This window comes from Orcinus orca, chromosome X (assembly GCF_937001465.1).
Source record: "Orcinus orca chromosome X, mOrcOrc1.1, whole genome shotgun sequence".
NCBI classification, from domain to species: domain Eukaryota; kingdom Metazoa; phylum Chordata; class Mammalia; order Artiodactyla; family Delphinidae; genus Orcinus; species Orcinus orca.
The window spans coordinates 16,572,883-16,591,956 of record NC_064580.1 but is presented as its reverse complement, the minus strand read 5'-3'; the positions used below and the strand labels follow the sequence as shown (position 1 = coordinate 16,591,956).

The window sequence follows — 19,074 nt, the reverse complement described above, 5'->3', positions numbered from 1 at the left end:
CAAGCAAGGTGACCTATGTGCAACTTGGACCATTGCTTGGGCTCAAAACAGATCTCGGAGCTGGTGTCATTGACTCATGCCATTTGGTGTGCAGATTGGTGGCATCTGTGTTTTAACCTCAATTCCTATTGCTACAGAATTCCTATTCTGAGGCTTAGAGGGGCAGGCCTCTGACTGCACTGTTGCCATCTGAGTTGAGGGGGTGGGACCTGCAATGAGTTTTCAGTGAAGCTTTTCTCTCGGTGCTGATGAGATTCATGCTACCTGAGTTGCCCAAACCATAGAGCACTTAACTGTTGGGGCTGGGGTACAAACCCAGCAAATCTGGCTCCAAGGTCTGTGTCACCTCACCTTAAGCACCTCACCCCCACGAGCTGCCTCCTCAAACCCGCACGGCCGCCGAAGAATCCCAGTGCTCCCTTTTTTTTTTTTTTGGCCACGCCGCACAGCAGGTGGGATCTTAGTTCCCCAACCAGGGATCAAACCTGCGCCCCCTGCATTGGAAGCGCAGAATCTTAACCATTGAACCGCCATGGAAATCCCCAGTGCTCCCTTGTTGATGTTCAGGTGGCTGTCACTGTTTGGTGGGGGGAAGGGGCGCGGGTAAAAAGCTGCCAGAAATGTTTCCTTTTCACTCTGCTCACAGCAATAGTACTCTGTGTGATGGCTAAGGTCCAGGTTAGACCACAAACATTTAATCAGTTAGGAGGACTGTACTACTTTAGCCACATTCTGCCACGTCACGCATACGTAAACCAATATGACTTCTTCTCATGCAGACTTGAAGAGCATTCTTCAGACCCCACAAAAAGTACTTTTGATATGTTCATACAGTGTGTTACCTTACCATCCAACCTGTAGCAATGGTCTTGATCTTGGTGAGAAGGGGTAAGGTTGATCTGCTAAGTGTACAAGCCAACAGGCAGAAAGCTATTATCTAGTGATCTCTTCACCCATCAATATACCATTATCCAATAAAGCCAACAAAAACCATGACATTGCTGGAGAAAAAAAGTTGAACTGCTAGAGACAAATGCTTCAGTTAAGTTAGAGATTGAGAGAGTCCAATACATCTAAGAATAAGTGAAAAAAATTGAGAAATTTGGGAAGAAGAAAAGTTGAGAAGTATGAGGTGACAAACAAAACGTTATGTGCGGCAATCATGAAATGGATATGTTATTTTTGACAGTTAAATTGTTTTGGGGGGCTAGAAATATATATATCTTGTCTTGCAAAATAAATCTCCAGATACAACTACAGAAACTGCATTTTGGAGACTGAAAACTAACGACCAAACCAGTCAAGCAACAGTAACCAAGAAAAGGAAAAATTCTCTTTCTCCATCCTAAATTCCTAACAAGAAACAATGACAGTTCTACATAATAAAGAGCAAGAAGGTAAGGTCAAAGATTTTGACTGTCAGAAAGCTACTTAGATACTTTCTCCCATTTCATTACTATGAATCTCAAAAATAGTAAGATTCACTGATACAATGGGTGAAAGGAGCCACATTAAGCGAAAGTTAAGCTAAAAGTCGTATCAGAAGTTGGGGGGGGGGGGCCTTTCTCACCTTCTGAGATGGCCCACACTCTGTGGAGTCTGTTTCTCTCTAAATAAATCCACTTCTTACCTATCACTTTGTCTCTCACTGAATTCTTTCTGCGATGAGACATCAAGAACCTGAGCTTCGGGGCTTCCCCGGTGGTACAGTGGTTAGGAATCTGCCTGCCAGTGCAGGGGACACGGGTTCGAGCCCTGGTCCGGGAAGATCCCACATGCCACGAGAAACTAAGCCCATGCGCCACAACTACTGAGCCTGTGCTCTAGAGCCCACGAGCCACAACTACTGAGCCCGTGTGCCACAACTACTGAAGCCCGTGCGCCTAGAGCCCGTGCTCCGCAACAAGAGAAGCCACCGCAGTGAGAAGCCCGCGCACCACAACGAAGAGTAGCCCCCGCTCGCTGCAACTGGAGAAAGCCCACGCGCAGCAACGAAGACCCAACGCAGCCAAAAGTAATAAACAAATATAATAAATAAAAATAAAACAAACAAACAAAAAAGAAGTGTGAGGGAGATTTGGATCAAGATGGTGGAGGAGTAGGACGTGGAGCTCACCTTCTCCCACAAGTATCAATACACCAAAAATACATCTACGTGTGGAAGGGTTCTCACAGAACATCTACTGAGCTCTGCCAGAAGACCTCAGACACCCAAGAGGGCAAGAAAATCTCCACATAACTGGGTAGGACAAAAGAAAAAAGAAAAAAAAAGAGAGAAGGCAATCAGGACGGGACCTGCGCCCCTGGGAGGGAGCTGTGAAAAAGAAAAGGTTTTCACACCCTGAGAAGTCCCCTCACTGGTGGAGATATCACCCAGGACAGAGGTGGAGCTTCGGAACCTCGGAGGAGCGTGCAGCAACCGGTCTGCGGAAAGCAAAGCGGAGAGAGACCTACACAGACGGTTGGTACCACGACCTTGCACTCCCCAGCTTGAGAAGCTCCTCCACTGGGCTGGGCAAGGGCTGGGTGCTGAGGTTTGGGCTTCGGAGGTCAGACCCAGGGAGAGGACTGGAGTTGGCTACGTGGAGACGACAGCCTGCGGGGGCTGGAGTGTGGTGCACTATAACTGAGGGAATACGGGAAGAAGCTTGGGCCCTTCAGAAAGGCAAGGGGCCATTGTTGGGGGGTGCACGAAGAGAGAGGTGGGACCGCCATAGGAGCTTCTTTCTCCGTGCGCGCACTCTCAGGCAGCAGGGCACCACCTACACGAGCTCCGGGGGGCGGACTCGAGCCGCCACTGCCATCTCGGACTCCAGAGGCGGATGCAGACCACTGCAGCTGCCAAGGGTCCCGTGACTGGGCACCCACCACTGCCCCCACCCTCCCCGGGAGCACACACGGGCCACGCACCTGCACATCCCCTATCAAGGGGATAACGACCAGCACACGCAGAGGAAAGAGACGGCAAGAATCCAAACCAAAAACAGCCCTCATGCCAAAAAAATATTCAACCCACACAAACTACGCAGGGAGGCACCTGCATTTAAGTAGCCCTCCAAGACTACAGTAGATAACTGTTTCTCCTAAATTCAGAGAGTAAAAAAAATATAAGCAAAATGAAGAAGCAGAGGAACTACTCTCAGTTAAAAGACCAAGAAAATTCCCCTGAAGGAACAAACAATGAAACTAGGGTTTCAGTCTAGTAGATACCAAGTTCAAAAAGGAGATAATGAAAATACTGAAGGACTTAAGAAAGGCTATCGACAGAAATGCAGAGTACTGTAAAAAGAAACTAGAAAGAGGAGCCAAGAAAAATTAGAAACTTCATTTGCTGAGACGAAAGCTGAGCTAAAGGCAATGAATAGCAGAATGAATAATGCAGAAGAAAGAATAAGTGACCTCGAAAGTAGAATAGTGGAAATTACCCAATCAAAACAGCAGACAGAAAGGCAAGTGAAAAAAAACGAAAGCAATATAAGAGACCTATGGGATAATATAAAGTGTGCCAATCTACGCATAATAGGGATTCCAGAAGGAGAAGAAAGAGAAAAGGGGATTGAAAATGTACTTGAAGAAATTATGACTGAAAACTTCCCAAGCCTAAAGAAGGAAGCAGATATCCAGATACAGGAAGCACAGAGGGTCCCAACAAGATGAACCAAACAGACCTACACCAAGACATTTTATTATAATAAAATGGCAAAAGTTAAAGAGAGGATTTTAAAGGCAGCAAGTGAAAAACAAAGTGTTAGTTACAAGGGAATCCCCATAAGGCTATCGGCTGATTTCTCTACAGAAATGCTGCAGGCCAGAAGGGAGTGGCAAAATATATTCAAGCCTTGAAAGGGAAACATCTGCAACCTAGAATACGCTACCCAGCAAGATCATTTAGAATAGGAGAAGAAATAAAGAATTTCTCAGACACGCAAAAACTAAAAGAATTCAGCAATACTAAACCTACCCTAAAAGAAATACTCCAAGTTCTTCTCTATATAGAAAAGAAGATATAGGAAGGAGGAAGTCACAATTGGAAAGTAAATCACTTAAATTAGCCACTATACAGATCAAAACAAAAACAAAAAAACCTATTTGTGAAAGTGATGATAAACACAAGGAACAGCAGAAGGATAAACATGAAGATGTAATCAAAAGGACATCAAGGGCTTCCCTGGTGGCGCAGTGGTTGAGAGTCCGCCTGCCGATGCAGGGGACGCGGGTTCGTGCCCCGGTCCGGGAAGATCCCACATGCCGCGGAGCGGCTGGGCCCGTGGGCCATGGCCGCTGAGCCTGCGCGTCCGGAGCCTGTGCTCCGCAACGGGAGAGGCCACAGCAGTGAGAGGCCCGCGTACCGCAAAAAAAAAAAAAAAAAAAAAAAAAGACATCAAAATCATAAGATGTGGGGAAGGAGAGTGACAAAATGTACGTTTTTTTAGAATGCATTTGAGCCTATATGACTACCAGTCTAAAGCAAACAGATACAGGAAGGGGTTCACATACTTGAAAAACAGGGCAACTGCAAGTCAAAAACATACAATAGATTCACAAAAACCAGAAAGAAAACACAAGCATAAAATAAAAGGAAATCCTCAAACCACAAAAAGAAAGGAACAAAGAGGAAACATAGAATAAACTGGAAAACAAGGTTTAAAATGGCAATGAATACATACGTATCAATAATTATCTTAAATGTCAGTAATGCTCCAATCAAAAGACACAGAGTGGCAGACTGGATTAAAAAAAAACCAAGAGCCTAAAATATGCTGCCTACAAGACACCCACTTTAGGACAAAGGACACACAAAGATTGAAAGTGAGGGAATGCAAACGGAAATGACAAGAAAGCAGGGGTTGCAATACTCATATCAGACAAAATAGACTTTAAAACAAATAGCATAAAGAAAGATAAAGAACACTATATAATGATTTTACACCCGTCAACATATATGAACCTAATATAGGAGCACCCAAATACATAAAACAAATACTAACAGACATAAAAGGAGAAATTGACCGGAATACAGTACTGGTAGGAGCCTTTAACACCCCACTCACATCAATGGACAGAACTTCCATACAGAGAATCAATAAGGCAACAGAGATCCTAAATGATAATAACAATGTTCAACACAGGTAGCACCTACTATGTACCAGGCGCTACCGGGAAAGGTTTACATATTTGTCACTCGTTTAAGCCTCACCGTCTCTCATCCTCATTTTAAAAAAAAAAAAAAAAAAAAAAAAAACCAACCCCACGGGTAAGTACTCTCATCTCCATGTTAGAGATGAGGAAACTGAGCACGGGGATTTTGAAGAAAAAACAAAAACCTCTTACTCAAGGTCACAGGGCTAGTAACTGGTGAAACTGAAGTGTGAACGGAGCCACTCTGTCTCCGGGTTCCCGGTCAAGAGGAAGATTTAAAATGAGTGGGCTGGGAAGAGGCGGTCAACTGGGGACTCGAGGAATCCCAAAGCCCCCTTCTCTGTCTGAGGTAAACGAACGGGCCCTTTCAGAGCGCACCGACCAGGCCGGCACCGGGAGCCGCGCCTGACCTCCACACGGACCTTGTAAAGCTCCCCCTCCCTCAGTCGGCGCCCGAGGGCCGAGCCACCGCTCCCCTCGCGGCCAGGAGCGGAGCGCACGACGTGGACGCAGGACAAAGGCCCGCGGCTCCACAAGGCCCGGCCCGCCCGGCCCACTCAGCCCGCTCGTCCTGCCCTCTGGCGTCCTCCGGCCTCGGGCGCACTCGCGCCCCACCCCGGGTCGCTCACGCCACCTCACCGGCTTCTGGGCGACGCCCAACAACACGCGGGAGACGGCGGCGAGCATCTTCCTCATGGAGTGCGGGCAGTGGCGGCAGCGGCGACTCCCAACGGCCCAAGCAGCGCGGCCCAGGTGCCTCCAATTCTCCTTCAGGTTCTCGGAGCGGACGCTACCACTTCACGCCAGCACGACGCGACGGAAACGTCACGCGCCTCGCCGGGCCGCGGGCCAACCAGAACGGCTCCCAGGGCGTGCCCCGCCCACCTGAGGCCCGCGGCCGCCCATTGGGTGTCAGAGCCAGAGGGCGAGGCTGAGGGATCTTTCCGTCAGCAAGCAGCCGGCAGGTGAGGCGCCGGAGACCTGAGGGTGCCTGCGTGGGAAAGTGAGGCCACACCTCCAGGCCCCGCGGGAAAAGGACCTGCTTGGATTTTGCACCCCAGCTGAGCCACGCACAATCGTGCAAGGCCAATCCTACTGAGCGTCCAGCCCTGCCGGTGCCGCAACTTTGAAGCCTTTGCTCAATACACAAGATGGTGAAGATTAATATCCCTGGGGGAGGCCGAAAGACAGAACACCTGGTTTCTATAAATGGTTCTGCCGCTAACTTTTCTTTTAGAGATCATGTGACAGTTGTAAGTCTTCCCTATCTGCTGTGAGCTAGGATTTGATGAAATAAAATTCATATTTTAAGGCAAGACAAGAAAAATTTAAACAAACTGTTTTTACTCTGCCCGTTTGGGCCTCCTGCCTCCCCTCCTGTGTGCATTGTGCATCTGCATTTATGCATTAACCTGAACTCCCTAATGGCAGAAATACCTGCTCAACCATAAACATGAATTGTTCTTTTTCTAGCGCCAGCCATGTAACCCCTTTGAAGATAACATTCCTTTCTCAATCCTGTAAGGGATCACGATGACCCACCACTCACCTTGGATGTGCATACATCTTTGGTGAATTTTATGTACAATGCCAATGTATCATTTCCCTTAAAGATAGCGACGGGTACAGAACAGACCAGGTCACATGACCTGGGGAGATACGGGGCCACAGCTAATGGAAGTTCTTAGCTTAAATACTTACATATAACCTTATTAATGTCACTAGCTATATTGTTTATATCCTGCCTATTTTACAAAATGATTGTTTCTTGCATTACCAGATGTGTGACTGAGCCTGTGATAAAAATAACAATGACTAAGTGACTTGAAATGATTCACCAAATATTGATATATAGTTCTCTTAAGATCAATGATGGTAATAGCGTAACTCTAGCTATGGGAAGAAGCAACAAGAGGGAACCGTTTCCTGAACCATAACAGACCAGTAAGACAGGCGGTCCAGAGGCTTTGGGCTACTGTCAACAGGGCCTAATCCACTAACAGCACATGGAGAGTCCTATCAATGAAATCCTGGCCTTACCTGGGAATGAGCATTCCTAGTGTTGTGGGCCAAATTGGTCATGAAATGCCTCCCAAACCTTGGTCTAAATTAAGACCGAAAGGGAAGGGTTTGTAAAATAAAGAATGTTGCCCACCATCCAGTTCTACAAGAATCAAGTTGTGAGCCGCTGCAGTCACTGACCTAAAATATACCCTAAAAGGAATTCATGGTGAAGAACAAGATGAGGCATTTTTGTGCTCTGGGAAAACTGGCAGAACTGGCCCTCAGGTAGTTAGATATTTTCAGGAGAAAATTTTATGAACCCAGTTTCTTGCATCTTCCCATACTTGGAAAAGCACTAAAACCATTAACTAAGACCTCTCTTCCCTCATGAACATCAGTAACCTTCTACCAAGATGTGTGTTTGACTGCACGTACCCCTTCTCTAAAATCAGACATACTGGCCTCCCTGCCCCCTAACCTCTTCAGAACAGTTCTGAGCTCTCTGAGAGGCTGTCTCCCAGATTATAATCCTCAGGTTGGCTCAAATGAAATTTTCCATTTCTTTCTTAGGTTGACTATTGATTAATTTTTTCCTCATTATAAAATAAATGTCATGGGGATGTAATATAGAGCATATGTGAAAGTTGCTAAGAGAATAGATCTCTTAAAAAGTTGTTATCACGACAAAAAATGTGTAATTATGTATAGTCATGGATGTTAACTAGACTTATTGTGATAATTTCACAATATCTACAAATATTGAATCATTATGTTGTACACCTATAACTAATATAATATGTCAATTATACCTCAATAAAAAAAGATCCATTTCATTTCTTAAAGGAAAATAAACTTTGACAGTCTCTATAATAATGTAAAAAAAAAAAAGAAGGAAAAGAAGAGAGGAGGGTTTCAGAGCTTGGGTAAAACGAGATGAGGGACTCTTCTCTCTCCAGCACTCCGGCCTGGCCAGTTTATGACCGGCTTCTCTGGGTGAAGCCGGAGGATTTAGATTAGGGATCTTGAAATATGCCTTTTGACCTTTCCTTTACAAAGCACCCTAAAAACTCTCAATCAAGCTGAACTTTAGAGCAAACCATGGTCCTTACCATGCCTTGGGCTTTCTTGGTGGGAGCCATCGCCCCAGTGGATGACTTAGAAAAATCATATATACAGGTCATAAAAGTCAATGAATATTTGAGTGTTTTTGATGTGCTAGGCTCCATGCTGTGGGAAGGATTATATTTTATTTTTTTGGCCGTGCTGCGTGGCTTGTGGAATCTTAGTTCCCTGAACAGGGATCGAATCCAGGCCCTCAGCAGTGAAAGCGCAGAGTCCTAACCGCTAGACCACCAGGGAATTCCCTGTTGGAAGGATTATGGCTAGGGGCTCTTCTGACTTCCGAGCCACAGAAATGTTTTCCATAACCATAACACAAAATGGAATACAAATGGAGGCAAAATGCAACAAATGAATTTAACCATATACGAAGTTGTGGACCTAACCCCCCAGGGAATGACCTGAACAACACAGTAATAAAGCCAGCAAAAAAGAACTGCCCAAAAAAGGCTTAAATTGTTTTCAGTTATCAGTGTCATTGTTATTGGAGACCCCCCCCCCACACACACACACACACACACACCGATAAAATGAATATATAATTATGTTGACGTCATTAGGAACGAAGATTTTCAACATGAGACAAAAGAGACACAAAAATAAAATGAAAGCAAAAGAAGCTTAGTGGTACTGATTTTGAATTGGAAATAACAGTATAAACTCATGACTATTTTCCCCTTAAAAAATATACATCCTAACTGTCTCCACTGGAAAGACCTAGAAGCAAAGAGCCACCCAATAGTAATTACTCTGAAAACTGGTAAAGGGAAAGAATTGAGGATTTATCCTCCCTCTCCTATACAGACTGAATTTCAAGGTAAACCAATAGCTGATAGGGGAAAGTTTTTTTTTTAACTTTTTAGTTTATATTGGAGTATAGCCGATTAACAATGTTGTGATAGTTTCAGATGCACAGCAAAGGGACTCGGCCATACATATGCATGTATCCATTCTCCCCCAAACTCCCCTCCCATCCAGGCTGCCACATAACATTGAGCAGAGTCCCCTGTGCTATATAGTAGGTCCACTGGTTATCCATTTTAAATACAGCAGTGTGTGCATGTCAATCCCAAACTCCCTGACTATCCCTTCTCCCCATCCTTCCCCACCCCCACCCCCACCCCCGGAAAGTTCTTTATAGAAAAGTTTTCACTAATTAACAAGGAATCCTAGAGTTTTAATATCCCCATCTTGCAACCCTCAAGGAGATGATGGATCTAGCCATTGGGGAACTTTATAAAGTAGGATCAAATTGAGAACATCTGGTCAACCAGCAGCCCACGCTCCTGCCCCAAGAGACGCTCAGGTGCCTCCTCACCTGAGGCATGTTCTTGCCTCCTATCACACTGGAATCCCATCAAGCCTTCAGGCTTCCTGCCAGCTTACAGGATGGAATCTGTAAAATCAAAAAAGGCAAGAAGTATTACGGAAGAGATGGCCTAGTGTCTTTAAATGGCAAGATAAAAGAAAAAATAAGTGGATGCAGGAATTGTCACATGTTACGAGACTTAGAGACTTATCAGCCAAATGCAACCTGTGGATCCCGGATGCATTCCAGAAAAAGCAACTGGAAAAAAAAAGTTTATTATCAGACAGCTTGGACAATTTCAACACTGACTGGATGTAATGATATTAAAGAATTGCTTAGGCATGCAAATGTTATTAAAGTAATTTTATAAAGAGTCACAGATACACACTCAAGTTTTTACAGTCGAGATGATATGATGCTTGGGAGTAGCTTTAAAATAAACCAGTGACAGTGGTGGCCACACTGGCGGAAACAAGATGGCCCATGAGCTGATAATTGTTTAACCTGGTGGTGCCTGAACAGGGGTTCCTCGGACTCTTCCCTCTACTCCTTACAAAAAGAGCAGTATAGATGCCAGACATCAGGGATTACATGTCGAACAATTCTCTCTAGCTGTTTTAAGAAAATCCACGTTTCACCTTTTGGTATTTGCTACAGGGCATAGAAGCTACAGAAGGGCTTGCTTATGTCAGGCAATTGCAAACATTTATGAACACTCATTCATTTCACAATACATATTGAACACCTGTAAAGCAGACACTGGAGTTGTAGGTGACAGGGACATGATGGCTGTCATGGAGTTAGGGTCTGGGGGAGAAGGGGATGGATATTGAATGGATAAATTACACACATAGTGCACATTTGCATTATAAAGAGTGTTATGGAGGACTGGGGGTGATCGGGAAAGGCTGAGGAAAAGCCTTTCAGATGTGATCTGCTAACCGAGCTGCACTGAGTAACCAGCTGAGCTGACGCAGGAAGAGGGCATGCCCGGCGCACTCCCACGTCAAAGGTGCTTTTGAGAAATGGAAACAAGATTGACAGTAGATCATCCTGCTCGTTTTAGGCTCACTGAGGATTTAGACATTTGTCCTAAGAACAGTGAGAAGCCAAAGAAGGATTTTAACTTTAGCTTTGCATTTTGTACATATGGAAGATAAGATGTACCTACCCATGACAGGACCCCAAGGGAAATTCATTAAAAGAGGCGCCAGAGTGTTTTCTTGGAAGCATGGGTTTCCTGAAACATGGTAAGATGTGTGAATAATGGTAGGTATGATCATTTCGTTCTAATAGCCAATGTAGAAATGTAAAAAAAAAAAAGGATTCTAAACTCTTCCCTACTGAAATGTGGGTGTGCTCAAGGTGAAGAGAATTTCAGCATGAAATGCTGGGACCACCAGATCTGCAGTTCAACTGTGGTGCTGCCTTTGATCTATTCTGCATGGCCTGACAAGAGCAGGGCAAACCTTTTCTTCCATCTGTGGTTGCGTCGCCCTGGGTTGGCTTTCACCAAACCACAGACTGCATCACAGGGCACATTCTTCTAAGTCTGGCCTTGTTCTCCTATCATGCAGACCGTGGCTGATTACTGTGGCCTTAAGTTATTGTCAGTCATTTTCTGTGGCTGATTTCCAAACAGAAGCAGCCTTTGGAAACCTAATAATAGGCTTGTGGAGAGGCAGCATAGCATCTGGACTCTGGAATCTATCTGGTCTCAAATCCTGATTCAACCACTTACTAGCTGTGTGACCTGGGGCAAGTTGCCTAATCTCTCAGTGCCTGGACATGCTCATCTTTAAAAAGAATGGAATGACAATATTCATCTCATTGGGCTGTTATGAAGCTTATATAGATTCGTATTTGTCAAGCACTCGCAACAGTGCCTGACCCATAACAAGCACTATTACTAGAATTTGGTTGGGTACTCAGCAGGTTTAAGAGGTGACTGCTATCTTTATAGTCAATAGTTAACTACTGTTTAGGGCCACGAACAAGAGCTACTACATAAACAGAAAGAACCTCTGTCAGTGTAGTACTTAGCCAAAGGTCATTAATTGAACAACGCGGCTAAACAAAGGCAGATGTCCGATGGCAGGTGTGATCGGGGTGCTCAGCGGCCTTTGAACTCATCCTGCAGCTCAAAGCTTCTTTCTGGGTCAGGTTCTCCACTCATGAAAATCCACCAGGCCTCAAATGAGATCTAATTAAACTTAAAAGCTTTTGTACAGCAAAGGAAACCATAAACAAAATGAAAAAACAACCCACAGAATGGGAGAAAATATTTGCAAATGAAGCAACTGACAAGGGATTAATCTCCAAAATACAAACAGCTCATGCACCTCAAATTTAAAAAAAAAACCAAACAACCCAAACAAAAAGTGGGCGGGGGACTTCCCTGGCGGTCCAGTGGTTAAGACTTCGCCTTCCGATGCAGGGGGTGAGGGGTCTGATGCCTGGTCAGGGAGCTAAGATCCCACATGCCTTGCAGCCAAAAACACAAAAACATAAAACAGAAGCAATATTGTAACAGACTGAATTAAGACTTTAAAAATGGTCCTCATCAAAAAAATCTTTAAAAAAATAAATGGGTAGAACGTGTAAATAGACACTTCTCCAAAGACGACATACAGATGGCCAACGGGCACATGGAAAGATGCTCAACACCACTTATTATTAGAGAAATGCAAATCAAAACTACAATGAGGTTATCACCTCACACCGGTCAGAATGGCCATCATTAAAAAATCTACAAACAATAAGTGCTGGAGAGGGTGTGGAGAAAAGGGAACCCTTTTGCACTGTTGGTGGGAATGTAAATTGGTGCAGCCACTATGGAGAACAGTACGGAGGTTCCTTAAAAAACTAAAACTAGCGCTACCATATGATCCAGGATTCCCACTCTAGGGCATATACCCTGAGAAAACCATAATTCGAAAAGATACATGCACCCCAATGTTCACTGTAGTACAATTTACAATAGCCAGGACATAGAAGCAACCTAAATGTCCATCGACAGAAGAATGGATAAAGAAGATGTGGTACATATACACAATGGAATATTTCTCAACCATAAAAAAGGGAGAGGCCACGAGGCTTCCCTGGTGGCACAGTGGTTGAGAGTCCGCCTGCCGACGCAGGGGACACGGGTTCGTGCCCCGGTCCGGGAAGATCCCACGTGCCGCGGAGCGGCTGGGCCCGTGAGCCATGGCCGCTGGGCCTGCGCGTCTGGAGCCTGTGCTCCGCAACGGGAGAGGCCACAGCAGTGAGAGGCCCGCGTACCAACAACAACAAAAAAAAGAAATAATGCCATTTTCAGCCACATGGATGGACCTAGAGATTGTCATACTGAGTGAAGTAAGTCAGACAGAGAAAGACAAATAGCATATGATATCGCCTATATGTGGAATCTAAAACCATGGTACAAATGAACCTATTTACAAAACAGAAATAGAGTCACAGATGTAGAAAACAAACTTACGGTTATCAAGGGGGGAAGGGGGGGATAAATTGGGAGACTGAGATCGACATACACACGCTACCATATATAAAATAGATAACTATTAAGAACCTACTGTATAGCACAGAACTACTCAATACTCTGTAATGGCCTATATGGGAAAATAATCTAAAAAACGAGTGGATATATGTATAACTGATTCACTATGCTGCAGAAACTAACCCAACATTGTAAATCAACTATGCTCCAATAATAAAAATTAATTTAAAAAAAATCCACCAGGCCTCGCCAACTGTCTGCACAACTGGCTTAACCATCGATAAAGCTTGCCAATCTTAAGAACCTTGCCAACCTTTAAGAAACGAAAATCGGGATTTACCACACACAAGGGAGGGGCAATTAGGGACTTTACCAAATAGCTGTAATAGGATTCTTTCTTAAAGTAGTTTCTCATCATTTTATAACTAGCATTTTTCTTATTACAAAAGAAACGTGTTCCATGTACAAATTCTGGAAACTACAGATAAATCAAAAACAAAAAAAATAAAAATATTCTACAACCATACAAGGCCACACAAAGTGCTGTTAGTGTCAGTATATCACCCCCAAGCAATATACTTTTGCTACACATTTACACATTTAAAAAATTTATAGGAATGAGGTCAGAAGGTACCTAATAGTTTGTAACCCCTTCCCACGGGTGAGTAAGTATTTTTAACAACCTGATTTTTAATTCCTAATATTCCACTGTAGCTATAATTTATTCCACTAATCTGTCATTGTTGCACAATTAGATGGCTTTCCATTTTTACAATCATAAACTATGCTTGAGTATATTTGTAGCTATCACCTCATCCAAATTATTAGTATTTCTTTTAGGACAAATTTCTCGAGGTGAAATTGCTGGGTCCAACAATATGCAAACATTTCAGGGATGTGATTCATAATACTGTTTGCCCCTTAGGAAGCGTTAAATCCATTTTCAGGAATCCCCCTGGGGCCCAAAGAGAACATTATATCTATTTTTAAAAAGGATTTCCAGATGTTTAAATATTTTGTTGACTCCAAGGGTGGTGGTAGAGGGGCTAAAAAGTGAGACTTGGACAAAAAGTGAATGCCGTTTCCCTGGCACACTGCCAACAGAGCACTGCGCACCCTTGCCCAAGTGGGCCCCCAGGTCGCTGCATCTGCCACATGGCTATGGTCCTTGGCCCATCCTGAGCCTAGATGTGCCTTCCTTAGTCTCTCCTCTCTTGCCTTTGCTCCTCCCTTCAAAGTGATTCTCAATGGGAGCCGAGCTGTTCCCTATGGCTTACAATGGACACTTCTGCGGCTGGGGGTTTGTTGTCACAATGATGGGGGGGAATACCCTTGAACTTAGATTCCCGACACCCTGTGCGATGGAAACATTTTCTATTTCTCACATGACTTTCAAACGTTCCTCTGGACATTTATGTAGGTGAAATCCTGCATCTCAAACCTGTATATAATATCTGGACCTAGATCCTACCTCCATTCTACAGAGAAATAAAAAACAGCTTTTGAATGAATCTTCCAGTAATACATAGATATTTAGTAAGTAAACCGAGGAAAGACTGTGTCAATAATTTGTTTTGTTCCAGGTTTTTCAAGACTTGTTTACAACTACAGAAAACTCGTATCGCCAGTGGCAATGCTGCTACTGGTATTCAAGTGAGTGATTTAACACCCCACTTCAGTCTACACCCGCAGCTGCCACAGTCACAGTGATTCTACGTTCAGGTGCAAGCATCCAACCACTTCACTGTGGCTCTAATGTAGTCGTCCAAGCATACATCTTAGTTTGTAACACATTACTTTGCTTTTATTTCTGCGTTATATTATAGTCTTTTAAAAAGTCTAAAAATTATGTGTGTAGTTAGGTACTATTATCATCTATGAATTGCATTTCAGGATTTTAAAGAGTGTGTTTAAAACTATTTGTTATAAAAAGCTGGCATTGTAAAAGAATGAAATTAGAACATTACCTAACATCATACACAAAGGTAAACTCCAAATGGATTACACACTTAAATGTAAGACCAAACACTATAAAAAACTCATAGAGGGCTTCCCTTTGCTTTCGCACAGCAAAGGAAACCATAAACAAGACCAAAAGACAACCCTCAGAATAGGAGAAAATATTTGCAAATGAAACAACAGACAAAGGATTAATCTCCAAAATATACAAACAGCTCACGGAGCTCAATATCAAAAAAGCAAACAATCCAGTTAAAAAATGGGCGGAAGACCTAAGTAGACATTTCACCAAGGAAGACGTACAGGTGGCCAAGAGGCACATGAAAAGATGCTCAGCATCACTAATTATTAGAGAAATGCAAATCAAAACTACAAGGAGGCATCACCTCACACCGGTCAGAATGGTCATCATCAAAAAATCTACAAACAATAAGTGCTGGAGAGGGTGTGGAGAAAAGGGAACCCTTTTGCACTGTTGGTGAGAATGTAAATTGATACAGCCACTATGGGGAACAGTATGGAGATTCCTTAAAAAACTAAAAATAGAACTACCATACGACCCAGCAACCCCTGAGATATATCCTGAGAAAACCATAATTCAAAAAGAGTCATGTACCACAATGTTCACTGCAGCACTATTTACAATAGTCAGGACACGGAAGCAACCTAAGTGTCCATCAACAGATGAATGGATAAAGAAGATGTGGCACATATATACAAGGCAATATTAGCCATAAAAAGAAACGAAATTGAGTTATTTGTAGTGAGGTGGATGGACCTAGAGTCTGTCATACAGAGTGAAGTAAGTCAGAAAGAGAAAAACAAATACTATATGCTAACGCATATATATGGAATCTAAATTTTAAAAAATGGTACTGATGAACCTAGTTGCAGGGCAGGAATAAAGATGCAGACATAGAGAATGGACTTGAGGACACGCGGTGGTAGGGGGAAGCTGAGGCGAAGTGAGAGTAGCATCAACATATATACACTACGGAATGTAAAATAGCCAGTGGGAAGCAGCCGCATAGCACAGGGAGATCAGCTCGGTGCCTTGCGAAGACCTAGAGGGGTGGGATAGGGAGGCTGGGAGGGAGGCTCAAGAGGGAGGGGATATGGGGACATATGTATGCATATGGCTGATTCACTTTGGTGTACAACAGAAACACAGTATTGTGAAGCAATTATACTCCAATAAAGATCTACTAAAAAAAAAAAAAGCAGCTGGCATTGGGCTGTAATAGGCAACTTGCTGGCGACCCCTAGTGGCGCACTCGAGCATTGCTTCACAGCCAGTGGCTCTCTGGTTTAAAAGCTTGTTGGCTCCAAAATGTGGTAACGAAATAACCCCTTCCTCCCCCAACCCCCCAGGCTCAACCTGGACTGGTTCCCGTTACTGTGCTGGTGCCTGAGCAGGGGGGATGGAGCGGAAAGCGGGGGCGGGGGGGGCGGTCCGAGGCAAGGGAACGCCAGCCCCATGTATCTTTTCATACCTAGAAAATTTAAGCATGTCACATCCCATTATTTTTTATGTCTTACCTGCTGGTGTCTCCCCGCTTTTCCCCTCCATTAATGGCAGGGTCCCATGCTTTTCTCAAACCAGTGCTTCTACCAATTTAGCGCGCGCCAAACTCCCTCGCGGGCTCCTTGCAATGGACTTGGTAGTCCCGCCCCCCGGGTTTCACATCCGGGTCTCCTGGGCCGGGCCGACTTTGCCGCTCCCAAGAGCTCCCAGGTGATGCTGATGTGGCTTGATAGGGGAGCAGCTCAAACTCTGCTTTCAATCCTGTGCCTGAGCAGTATTTATCAGTCTCAGCTTTGCGAATTTTCCAGAGTGCCTGGATTTAAAGGAATTTTGCACTTTTCTAAAGGCAACAGAGCGCAGTGGAGGACTACCTCATAGAAGGGTGCCTGTGAATCCTTTCCTGGAGGCGGGCGGGGAACGTAATCAGCTGTGCTTACTCGCCACGGCGACGCAAGTTTCCCGCATCTCAGCATTTCCCCCAAATGAGCCTCCATGCCTCAAATAAAATATTTCACTGGGAAAAGCTATTTGCTCGTCTGGGCTGCTTTGAGGCCTCTGCTCTAAAAGAAGAGTGTATTTTCAGAGAGAAGAACTCGAGTCGCAAAGGGCCACAGTACTTTTGTTTTCATCATTTCTCTTGGGCTCGTTCCTGGTAATCATTTCGAAAATTAAATCCTCCTGGGCTTTCTGGAAAATGAATAAACAAGAGAGAAAGAGAAAGAAAAAGAAAGTGGAGGGAAGATAAGAAAAAAAGGAAGAGAGAGAAGTGAGGGACAGGGGCGCCTGGGTTGGGAGGTCTGGCTGGAAAGGGGAGAAAGTGGTGACTTCTCTGGAGAGAAGAATATTGAAAGAGGGGCAAGTGAGAGGAATTGGAGAAAGCAGCGGGCAACAAGATTTCCCTCCCCGCAAGAGGATGGTATACGCCTAGTGGGCAGGACGTGCTTCTCAACCGTGATGCGCACGTGGCTCCCCTGGCGGCTGCAGCACCCGAGTCTGCAGAGGCAGGTGCGGTGGCCCCCAGGCTGGCCCAGTGGCGTCGCCTCCTGGCAGCCACACTCTCGAGCCCTGCTCCCGCACACTGGCCCAGGGTTGGTCTGTATGACCGTCAGCACACAGCGGAAGCCGTGGTCTGTCACTGCTGAGACTGGGTCATAAAGGCACTAGGCTTTTTCCCGTCTGTTGGGTCACAGTGGCTCTGGGAGAAGCCGGCTGCCGCAGGCGAGCAGCCCTGTGGGGAGGCCCACGTGGAGCCCGCAGCCAAGCCAGGGAGCTGGGAACGGCTCCTCCCGTCTCAGATGACTGCAGCCCAGCCCACAGTCTCACCAGAGACCCTGAGCCCCAAACCCCCGGCTCAGCTGCTTCTGGATTCCTAAGCCACAGAAACTGGGAAGTAATAAAGGTTTGCTGTGTTGAGCCACCAAGTTTTGTACAGAAACAGGACAGATGTCTGCTACAGTGAGAAAAGATTGGGAACACGGCACCCCAGTGAGCGAGGAGAGGTCCCCTTGACTTGCCCGCCCTCCCCCTCAGCAGCTTGGCAACCTCTGTTTTATATCTCCGCCGGGCATCATTAAGGGTCAGGACCATGATTCCCGTGGCCTAAACTGCACATTTCCGAGCACTGTACGACAGAGGCGTGATTACCACACTTTTCATGTCGCACCACAGGGAGAAAACAGTGCTGCTTATGCAGCTCGGTGGAATCAATGGGCCAGGCGGCTCTTACACCAACCTGGGCCTCCGCGGGACTTCCAGCCTCCACTGAAGGCAAGCAGATTGGTATCTTGGCATCCCTGTAGCTCATCTGTGGCACCCCATTGGGTGTTCTGTGCTGGATGACCTTTAGAGGACTTTGCAAGTCATTCTCACCCCAGGTTCCTCATCTGGACCACAGAACACAGAACATGATGGGAGTGACTATCTTCTCCATTCTGCCAGAGAGAGTACATAACTCCTATTCTAGGAGTATAAGAGAGAAGTTAATTCATTACCTACAATGGATGCTTTGGGATATCAGGGTTTCATCCTCACGGAGGCCAAGCAAGGCTGGAGGGTAACTGGAATTGCAAATGCGTCCTAGCATTTTCTGAAAGAATGGAATCATGACATTTTAGAGCTGGAGGTAGCTTTAGTAATGGCTAGTTCAGGTTTCTTGTTCGCAAATGAACAAACTAAAGCCCAGAGAGGTTAAGTAATTTGTCTGAGATCACACAGCTAGTTGGTGGCAGAGCTGAGACCAGAACTCAGAATTCCTGACTTTTAGCCTAAAATCCCACGTTAGACTTTTAATAAAGAGCAAGTGAATAAATGCATGAAGAAAACCTCAGGTTTCCTGGATTTATACTGTCTGCAATTTACTTTCACAGAATTCTGCAAAAATGAAGTGCTATAAGTGTGTCTGTAAATTAACTTTAGTCTCCTCTACCAGAGGGGCAGTCAGTTAACCTGTGAATCACCCTAATCAGGGAGCCACGCTGCAGGTTAGGTGATTAACATTCGAAGGACCCTGATAAGGATTCC

General features: G+C 44.9%; 1 protein-coding gene across 5 annotated transcripts in view; it reads right to left on the bottom strand.

The window, feature by feature from the left end:
- The window catches only part of PDHA1 (pyruvate dehydrogenase E1 subunit alpha 1), a 73,530-nt gene extending 56,872 nt beyond the window's left edge, over positions 1-16,658 (bottom strand). The window contains exons 1-2 of one of the 5 annotated variants that reach the window (XR_007474812.1): positions 16,569-16,647; positions 9,581-9,658 (exon numbers count right to left, since the gene is read on the bottom strand). Coding sequence is in view for 2 of the 5 variants with exons in the window: in XM_033417382.2 (XP_033273273.1) it covers positions 5,779-5,835 (57 nt within the window). In the remaining 3 variants the exon portion in view is untranslated. Of the gene's footprint in view, positions 1-5,778; positions 5,976-9,580; positions 9,659-16,568 lie in introns of those variants that run through there. The other 4 variants (XM_033417383.2, XR_007474813.1, XR_007474810.1 and 1 more) reach the window with 4 other exon arrangements.
- Between the last annotated feature and the right edge of the window lie 2,416 nt (positions 16,659-19,074).